Source organism: Colobus angolensis, unplaced genomic scaffold (assembly GCF_000951035.1).
Source record: "Colobus angolensis palliatus isolate OR3802 unplaced genomic scaffold, Cang.pa_1.0 Scaffold28, whole genome shotgun sequence".
Taxonomy (NCBI): domain Eukaryota; kingdom Metazoa; phylum Chordata; class Mammalia; order Primates; family Cercopithecidae; genus Colobus; species Colobus angolensis.
The window spans coordinates 6,060,172-6,070,622 of record NW_012116043.1 but is presented as its reverse complement, the minus strand read 5'-3'; the positions used below and the strand labels follow the sequence as shown (position 1 = coordinate 6,070,622).

Genomic DNA, 10,451 nt, shown 5'->3' with positions numbered 1-10,451 from the left:
AAATTAGCTGGATGTGGTGGTGCATGCCTGTAATCCCAGCTATTTGGGAGGCTGAGGCAGGAGAATTGCTTGAACCTGGGAGGTGGAGATTATAATGAGCCAAGATTGCATCATTGCACTCTAGCCTGGGCAACAAAGGCAAAACTCTGTCTCCAAAAAAAAAAAAAGAGGTGGGCTCTCACCATGTTGGAATCTCGCCATTTTGCCCAGGCTGGTCTTGAGCTGATCACTCAAGTGATCCACCACCTCAGCCTCCTAAAGCACTGGGATTACAGGGGTGAGCCACAGCACCTGACCTGTTTTAAGTAATTTTAGATTTATAGAAAAGTTATAGACAGTACGGAGACTTCCCGTACACCCTTCACCCAGCTTCCCGTAAGTGAGAATTTCTTAAATAATTGTGCATATTTATAAAAACTAAGCGATTAACACTCATAGGATATCAATCACTAAACTACCAGCTGTCTGAATTTTCTCCATTTTTTTCATTAATGTCTGTTTGCTGGTCCAAGAGTCAGTCCAGGTTCCCACATTGTGCTTAGTGCTTGTATCTCCTTAGTCTTCAATCTGTTACCATTTTCTTAGCCTTTCCTTGTTTTTCATGACCCTGACACTTTTGAAGAGTGCCAGTCAAGGATTTTGTGAAATGGCCCTAGGTTGGCCTTGGCAGATGTTTTCTCCTGATGGGACTGGGATGATGGTTTTGGAAGATCACAGAGAAGTGAGGGAGGTACCTTCTCATTGTGTCACATGAGGGGTGTGTGATATCCAAGCGTGGCCTCACTGGCCAGAGGTGATGTCTGAGACGCATCTCCCCTGCTGCCTTGCCAGCTTGCTGTGTTCCCTCTTGTGCTCTGTTCTTTAGAAGGGAGTCACCAAGTCCCACCCACCTTCAAGGGGAGGGGAGTTAAGCCCCCCCTCCTGGAGGGAGGAATATTGAATTTTTGTGGACATATGTTAAAGCCACACCATGGTTTGAAGGGAGATTCTTTGAGGCTGTGCAGATTTCCTGTTTCTCATTAAAGTTTCACCTGCTAACTTCAGCATTCTTCTGTGGATCCTGCCTGAGGCCGTTATTACTGTGGTGTTCTAATGATGATTTTCTATTTCCCTCATTCCTCTGTATTTATGATTTATTAATTAGAATTCTATAAGGAACATTTGTCCCTTTCCCCTCATTTATTTATCTCGTCAACCATTTCTTTTTCTTTTTTTTTTTTTTTTGTTGTTTTTTTTTGAGACAGGGTCTTACTCTGTTGCCCAGGCTGGAGTATAGTGACGCCATCTCGGCTCACTGCAACCTCTGCCTCCCAGATTCAAGCAAGTCATACCTCAGCCTCCGAAGTAGCTGGGATTACAGGAGTGCGCCACTACACTCTGCTCGTTTTTGTATTTTTTGTGGAGATGGGATTTCGCCATGTTGCCCAGGCTGGTCTTGAACTCCTGACCTCAAGTGATGCTCCTGACTCAGCCTCCCAAAGTGCTGGAATTACAGGTGTGAGCCACCACGCCTGGCCCAACTATTTGTTTATATCACAGTGAACTTGTGGGTATTTACCTTATTCTTTGAAAGGACATATGGTCATCTTTTTGCCTTATTTCCCAGTTTTAGATAATTTTTCTAATATATGTAAAGGTGTTCTGATGTAGGACAGTCAAAAAGAGAGAGAGAAGTCCACCACACTGGATATTTTCTGGAAAGATCACCAAAACCTTGTCACTGGAGACTAGGATATCTGGGGACTTAAATGCCTGCTATGGGGCTGGGCACGGTGGCTCACACCTGTAATCCCGGCACTTGGGAGGCCGAGGCGGACAGATCACAAGGTCAGGAGATCGAGACCATGGCTAACATGGTGAAACCCCGTCTCTACTGAAAGTACTAAAAATACAAAAAAGTAGCTAGGCGTGGTGGCGGGCGCCTGTAATCCCAGCTAGGGGAGGCTGAGGCAGGAGAATCGCTTGAACCTGGAAGGCGGAGGTTGCAGTGAGCCAAGATGGCGCCACTGCACTCTAGCCTGGGTGACAGAGTGAAACTCTGTAAAGGAAAAAAAAAAAAAAAAAAAAAGCTGCTAGGGGACTGCAGTAGAAATACTTGCGAGAATAAAAATGAGAAGTCTAAGACTGAAGTGCACGTCTCAGAGTCCTAACCATATCCCCCCTTGACTGTGGACTTGTGCAAACCACACCTCTTCGGTCCTCAGTTTCCCCAGAGATAAGAGGAAGATGTAGGTGCTGGTTGACTCAAGATTAGTGGTTCTCAAACTCTAGGGTGTATTAGAATCCCCTGGAGGGCTCCACAAAGCCCGGATTGCTGTCTCCACCCACAGACCTTCCGATTCAGTAGGTCTGGGGTGAGACCCGATGATTGACATTTCTAAAATGTTGCCACGGGCTGTTGCTGCTGCTGCTGGCCCAGGGACCAGGCTTTGAGTCTGGGTGATCTCTAAGAAGCCTTAACAGTTATGGACTTAACAATGATTCAAATGACAAAATCTTTGGACCTGGCTATGAAGAAGTCCCCTAGGCCCTGAAAACCCAGTGGGGAGTTGTGCAGAGGACACTGTAAGATTGCCGCATGCCACACCTGGCATCGAGAGCCTGTGAGACCCAGCCACTGCCCGGGGAGGGGCAAAGGCTGGGTAAGGCGGAGAAGCCCAGGCTGGAATCTGGGCTCCACCCCTTAATAGCTGTGTGGCCTTGAGCAAGTGACTGACTGACTTCCTGCCTCAGTTTCCCTACCTATGAAAAGAGGATGGTACTTAACATGACCTGGCATAAAGAAAATGCTCAATGAGTATTTATTGCTCCTGAGATCTTGCTTTGTCTCTGGAGTGAGTGGTGCTGTCCTAGCTCACTGCAGCCTTGAACTCCTGGGCTCAAGCAATCCTCCCACCTCAGCCTCCCAAGTAGCACACCACCATGCTGATTTTTTTGTTTTGGTTTGGTTTGGTTTTTTTAGAGGTGGGATCTTGCTATGTTGCCCAGGCTGGTCCGAAACTCTGGCCTCAAGCAGTCCTCCAGCCTTAGCTTCCCAAAGTGCTGGGATATCTGATCTGTGTTACAACCCTATGAGGCTGTGGCCATCACCATTGCCATTTCCAGATGAAACTAGCCACCATGCCCCGCCAAGGTCATTAGTTTTTTTCTCTTTCTTTTTTGAAATAGAGATGGGGTCTCACTATGTTGCCCAGGCTGGTCTTGAACTCCTGGGCTCAAGTGATCCTCCTGCCTTTATCTCCCAAAGTGCTGAGATTACAGGTGTGAGCCACAGTGCCCAGTTCAGGGTCATTATTTTTTACTGAGCCTGTCCAGTGGGAAGATATGACAGTAGTAAAGTGATACCTCTTTCTAGAGCATGTCCATCCGCCCGCTGCCACAACGCTACCCAGCTTGGAGTCCCATTTGCCAATGTCAAGCCCCTCACAAAACGCATGACAGATTATGAGAAAAATTCAATATAATTTATTAAATAGATTCCAAGGGCTCCCCCAGGGAGCATTAACAACTTTTAGTACAATAAATATCAATAAATTAACATAACTGCCACCTCCTGCCCTCACAAGTGTATAATAAGTAAGGTTTAAGCCTCCTGAAGAAAAGCATTCCATAAATACCAAGACTAATAACAATAACCTAATGTTTTTCAAGGTAATTCACAAATTTACATCTCAGCCCTCCCAGGAGTAGCCCATCTGAGGGGTCACTGAGATTATTCATTGGAAAAATGTACTTAAGGAATCACGGCAGAGTTCCCACACTTAGCTGTCGGTCATCTTTTTAAGGCTCCTTAAGTTCCTGCCATTCTGAAAGGAAGAGATGGCCTTAAGTGGTGGCCTGCTGCGCTCCGGAAGTCAATGATTTTAATGCAAGGTCCATGCACTCTGAAAATTGTTGAGAAATAGTCAGGATGAAGCGTTTACATTCATGGGTGTCTGTTGGCACAGAAATGTTTGTTTCTGGTGCATCTTGAAATATGAGTTTGTCGAGGTGCTCTATGATCTCATCAATAACAGATCTGTTGTCTAACTGTCTGATTGTCTTGAGATATGCCCGGATGGCTAGGCTGTGGATGATGTTTGGCGGCTGGGCGTCAGGGGTGAGACACGGCAGCGTGTAATTCTGGGACACGAGCACCCCCTTGTCTTCCTCCACCTGTGGAATGAGGAGAAATGGTGAGTGCTGGGTTTGCAATAACAGCGGCAAGTCCTGACAGTGAATGTTTGCATGCTTCCTCCACAACACGCCTGGTGGATATATTTATCTGATCAATGTCACAACCCTATGAGGCTATGCCATCACTAACCCCATCTCCAGATGAAACTAGAGCTTAGGTGGCTGCAGTCCTGAAGCCTGTGCTCAGAACCACTGACCCATCCAGCTGAGGCCTCCCCAGCCTTCCAGAACCCACTCTCACGTGCTCAGCGTGGTGGAAACTGCAGCACATCTGGCCTTCCATGGACTTCCGCCCTTTGTACTCTGTGTTAAAGCCACGTACGCCCCACTTATAGAGGAGAGTGTTAGGCTTGTCCAGAAAGGCAACCAAGATACAGGGGAGAGTTTTCCCAAACCAACCAAGGAGTCTGGACCACTCCCTCCCTGCCCTCTTTCTAAGGACTAACCATTTTTGAGTCAGACCAAATTGCCAGCAGCACCTTATCAACCTGAACTGCCCAGTCATCTTTGGTTGGTAATAGCCTCTGCCTTTTATAAAAGCCAAGGCTACTCTAAATGCCAAGGCAGATGAGAAGGGTAATGCCAATTTCATGAATTGCTTCCAAGTTTGGGTATTTGTTCGTTTGATCAAAGCTATCTTGGCTGGGCACAGTGGCTAATGCCTGTAATCCCAGCACTTTGGGAGGCTGAGGTGGGTGGATCATGAAATCAGGAGTTCGAGACCAGCCTGGCCAACATGGAGAAACTGTCTTTACTAAAAATATGAAAATTAGCCAGGCGTGGTGGCATGTGCCTGTACTCCCAGCTACTCGGGAGGCTGATGCAAGAGAATCGCTTGAACCCATGAAGCAGAGGTTGCAGTGAGCCAAGATCACTCCACTGCACTCCAGCCTGGGCGACAGAGTGAGACTCTATCTCAAAAAAAAAAAAAAAAGCCATCTTCTCCTGTCTAGTTGCCCCCATCCCTTCCTGGCATAGCCACAGCCTTGGCTTCAGGTCTGGAGAGATGAGCCTCTTCGGAGGGCAATGGAAGGCATTTTTAAGAAATCGTTTAGAAAAGAAATCTCTAGGGCACTCACATCTTTCAAAAGCATCTTCGAGAGGGACTGTAATTCCTCGACTATTTTCTGTATATCACTTGGTTGTAGGAAATGGACGGGCAACGTGTGGGAGGTCAGCCAGCCTCCCAGGCAGCACAGCAGAAACAGCACGGACGTCGCGGGGCCTGGAGAGAGAATGATGCCGTGAACGCATGCATCACACACCCCTGTCCACCCGGCTCCCCCTGCAGCTGTGCTGAGCCAACCCTGGGGGCAGTGCTTCCAGAATCTTCCTGGTGAGATAAGATGATGCTCAAGACTCCAGAAGCACCAGGACCAGAGAGCGATACCTGAGTGAGAGGCCATGGCGAGAGAGAGCAAGGCCAGCTTCGGCGGGGGCTTCTGGAGCCAGATGTGTTCGCCATGGCTGCCTGGAGATATATAAAGGGCCAGGGTGAGGAGGAAGAGCAGTCAGCGTCCCGCCCATGGTAAAACCATTTACTCAGCTTTTCTCCAGAAAACACACAAAGTTCTGCTGGCCACGGCTGAGTGAAAGGGCTGAAAGGAAATGCTGAGGTTACCCTCAAGGTGGGCAGATGCCTGACTCAGACACACACATACTTCACAAAAAGACACATGCATGCATCTTTGCCTTCCTTCGTGGAAGGAACCTGTTGATTTGACTAGACAAAATTTTGAAGCCCAGGGTTGACAGACACAACCGTACCACCAAGGAGCAGGTGACTTCCAGGAGTTCAAGGCCAGCACCCACAGGGAATTTCTGGGGAGGAAATGCGAAGCTGGCCTGAGATGTGCGGAATGCGGTATCTCTGGAAATTTCTGCAGTATATGCCCACGCCGGTGTGCAGGGACGGCCCCGTAACTGCTGTGAGTGTGGTGGGTCGAAGGCTTCATCTCAACTCCGTGTGTCCTTGGACATCACTGGACTCTCCATCGTGCCTCTGCAATCTCAGGGCCCAGAACCAGAGGCTGTGCTCCAGAGTTATGGCTTGAAATCCTTGTTCATATCTTTTTTTTTTTTTTTTTTTGAGATGGAGTCTTGCTGTGTCACCCATGCTGGAGTGCAGTGGCCTGATCATTGCAACCTCCGCAACCTGGTCTCAAGAAATTCTCATGCCTCAGTCTCAGCCTCCCAAGTAGCTGAGACTACAGGCACGTGCCACCACACCCAGCTAATTTTTGTATTTTTAGTAGAGACGGTGTTTTACCATGTTCGCCAGGCTGGTCTTGAACTCCCAACCTCAGGTGACCCGCACACCTTGGATTACAGGTGTGAGCCACCGCGCCCAGCCTGCCCGGCTAAGTTTTAAAATTTTTTCGTAGAGACAGGGTTTCATCATGTTGCCCAGGCTGGTCTCAAACTTCTGGGCTCATCCTCCCACCTTGGCCTCCCAAAGTGCTGAGATTACAGGCATGAGCGACTGCACCCGGCCTCCTTATTCATATTTTAGTGCCAGCTTTGATCAGGCCCTTTTCTAGGGTATTGGGAATAGTGGCGAAGAAGTTAGACAGGGTCCCTGCCCTTGTGGGTCCAGCATTGCAGTGGGCCGTGGCAGACAATAGCAACAACATTCATAAATAAGCTAGAAGGCACTGAAACGGTTGGAGAGTGACAGGTGGGATACTTTTAGTCAGGTGATCAGCAAAAGTCTCTCTGAGAGGTAACAACATTGAAGCAGAGACTGAAAGACAAGAAGGAGCCGGTTGTGCGAAGACCTGGGAGAAGAGTGTTCTAAGGCGACAGGACAGGAGTGCAAAATCCTCAGGTGAAAATGAGCTCGATGCTGTTCCTAGGACGGGAAGAGGGTCATGGCAGCCTCAGTGACGAGAGAGGACAGGAGGGTGGTGGGGAGGTGGGCAGCGGCCCCATCACAGAGGCCTGAGGCTGGGACAGAGAGCCTGGCTTTTATTCCACATGTGACGAGGCAGTGCTGGGCGGCTTTCAGTAGGGAAACAAAGGATCGGATGCACTTTATTTTTTTCTTTTCTTAATTGTTTTGTCTTTTGTTTTTTTTGGAGAGGTCTCAAGGCAATCCTCTCACCTTGGCTTCCCAAAGTGCTGGGATTACAGGCATGAGTCACCATGTCTGGCCCTAAGGCACTTTATTTATTATAAGTAGTAGCATTTTTTTTTTTTCCTTTTGAGACAGTCTCACTTTGTCGCCCAGGCAGGAGTGGAGTGGCACAATCTCAGCTCACTGCAACCTCCGCCTCCCATGTTCAAGCGATTCTCGTGCCTCGGCTTGCTGAGTAGCTGGGATTACAGGCATGCACCACCGTGCCTGGCTAATTCTTGTATTTTTAGTAGAGATGGAGCTTCACCATGTTGGGATGAGGTCAGTCTGGGCGGCCCATAGAACCCAAGATGCACAGAGGGGACACACCAGGAAGCCCTCCCACCCATCCTCCCAAGTCCCCCTGCCGCCAGCCACCACTGACTTTTTCTTTACTTCCCAAACCACCACAATATGGCTTTCACCACTCCACTAATTTAATCAGAATCCTCTAGCAGAGTCCATGGTAGGCATGAGCTTCATCCGCGGGTGTTTACTGCCATAATTATGTTGCATTGCATGGCAAAAGGGATTTTGTAGATGTGATCATGGTTACTGTTCAGTTTACCTAAAATAGAGAGATTTTCCTGGGTTCCCTGGGCCACCCCAACACGATCCCATGAGCCCATCAAGCAGAAGAGGAGGTCAGAGGGATTCCGAGCGAGAGAAGAGCTCACCTGCTGTTGCTGGCTTAAAGATGGTGGGGGCAGCGTGGAAAGCACGAGAAGGAAATAATTTGGTCAATAACCACTGAGCTTGGAAGCAGATGCTGAGACCTAAACGAGAACCCTAGCCAGCCAGCACCTTTATTTTAGTTCAGTGAGTTCCTGAGCAAATAATCTATCCATGGCATGCTAGACTTTGACCTACAGATGCTATGAGAAAGAAAATGTGTGTGTGTGTGTGTGTGTGTTTGTGTTTAATAGACAGGATCTTGCTCTCTCATCCAGGCTGGAGTGCAGTGGTATGATCACAGCTCACTGCAGCCTTCACCTCCCAGACTCAAGTAGCCCTCCTACCCTAGCCTCCCAAGTAGCTGGGACTATAGGCCTGCACCACCATGCCTGGCTAATTTTTGTATTTTTTGTAGCGATGGGGTCTCACCATGTTGCCCAGGCTGGCGTTGAACTCCTGGGCTCAAGCAATCCCGCCTCACCTTCCGAAAGTGCTGGGATCACAGGCGTGAGCCACTGTGCCTGGCCACATTTGTGGTTTTATTTATTTATTTATTATTTTGAGATGGAGTGTGGCTCTGTTGCCCAGGATGGAGTGCAGTGGCATGATCTTGGCTCACTGCAACCTCCGCCTCCTGGGTTCAAGCGATTCTCTTGTCTCAGTCTCCCAAGTAACTGGGATTACAGGCACGTGCCACCACGCCTGGCTAATTTTTGTATTTTTTGTAGAGATGGGGTTTCACCACGTTGGCCAGGCTGGTCTTGAACTCCTGACCTCAAGTGATCCACCCACCTTGGCCTCCCAAAGTCCTAGGATTACAGGTGGGAGCCACCACGCCTGGCTGCATTTGTGGTTTTAAACTGCTGTTTGTGATATTTGTTATGGCGGCAATAGAGAACTAATACAGTACCCAGAGACCACATGTTGTCAGCCTTACCGGGGTTTCAGCCTTCATTTTACATAACCCATCTATAGCATGAAACATTGCCAACCACTTCCACTTTCTTGACAACCTCTTGTTCCTCTCCTGAAACAACTTCATCCTGATCCATTTTGCCCCTCTCCCCGGCTCCATGGACTCCACCCGTGATCTGGATTCCTCATACTTCAGTGTCTGTCTCCTTCACACTCCAGACCTAAATGTCCACCTCAGTGTCCCACTGATACCTCAAAATCAACATGCCCAAAGGTGGGCGTGAGAACAGGGTAATAGTGACAGTGGAGATGAAGAGGTGTGGATGGATTGTAGAAATGTTTAGGAGGGAAAATACGTAAGAGGTGATTTTTTTTTTTTTTTTTTTTTGAGACGGAGTCTCGCTCTGTCGCCCGGGCTGGAGTGCAGTGGCCGGATCTCAGCTCACTGCAAGCTCCGCCTCCCGGGTTTACGCCATTCTCCTGCCTCAGCCTCCCGAGTAGCTGGGACTACAGGTGCCCGCCACCTCGCCCGGCTAGTTTTTGTATTTTTCAGTAGAGACGGGGTTTCACCGTGTTAGCCAGGATGGTCTCAATCTCCTGACCTCGTGATCCGCTCGTCTCGGCCTCCCAAAGTGCTGGGATTACAGGCGTGAGCCACCGCGCCCAGCCAGAGGTGACTTTTTTTTTGTTGTGTTTTGTTTGTTTGTTTTTGTTTTTGTTTTTTTTTGAGATGGTGTCTCACTCTGTCACCCCAGGCTAGAGTGCAGTAGCATGATCTCAGCTCACCACAACCTCCACCTCCTGGGTTCAAGCGATTCTCCTGCCTCAGCCTCCTGAGTAGCTGGGGCTACAGGCACACAGCATACCACCATGCCTGGCTAACTTTTTAATTTTAACTTTTTGTAGAATTAAGATCTTGCTCTGTTGCCTAGGCTGGTCTTGAACTCTGGGGCTCAAGCAATCCACCCACCTTGGCCTCCCAAAGTGCTGGGACTATAGGTGCGAGCCACACACCCGGCCTGATTCAGCTTTTGACACAGTGAATGGGAAGCGTTATGGATGCTCAGCTGAAGACATACAGCAGGCCATCGGACGTGTGCATCTGGAGTGTGAAGGAAGGAACTACAGACGTAAATGTGGGTGCCATCAAGGTATTGTGGCAGATAAAACTATAAGCCAGTAAGAGATGAGCAGTGTGAGGTGTGGAAGTCAAGCATGGAGCCCTGGGACGTGCCTCCATTAACAGGACAAGAAGATGATTTAATCTAGAACATGGAGAAGGCACTCTCAAGAGAAAAAGAAGGCTGGGCACGGTGGTTCACACCTGTAATCCCAGCACTTTGGGAGGCCGAGGCAGGTGGATCACAAGGTCAGAAGGTCGAGACCATCCTGGCCAACATGGTGAAACCCCATCTCTACTAAAATACAAAAAATTAGCCAGGTGTGGTGGTATGTGCCTGTAATCCCAGCCATCAGGAGGCTGAGGCAGGAGAATTGCTTGAACCCAGGAGGTGGAGGTTGCAGTGAGTCAAGATTGCGCCACTGCATTCCAGCCTGGGCGAGACAGCAA

General features: G+C 48.8%; 2 protein-coding genes across 2 annotated transcripts in view; one reads left to right on the top strand and one right to left on the bottom strand.

The window, feature by feature from the left end:
• The window catches only part of LRRC43 (leucine rich repeat containing 43), a 34,668-nt gene that overhangs the window by 577 nt on the left and 23,640 nt on the right, over positions 1-10,451 (top strand). The window lies entirely within an intron of this gene.
• On the bottom strand, positions 3,444-5,601 carry IL31 (interleukin 31). Its single transcript, XM_011948498.1, has 3 exons — positions 5,567-5,601; positions 5,256-5,401; positions 3,444-4,155 (listed from the first exon to the last, which is right to left on the bottom strand). The coding sequence occupies exons 1-3, from the start codon at positions 5,580-5,582 to the stop codon at positions 3,826-3,828; spliced, it is 492 nt and encodes a 163-aa protein (XP_011803888.1). The 5' UTR covers positions 5,583-5,601; the 3' UTR covers positions 3,444-3,825.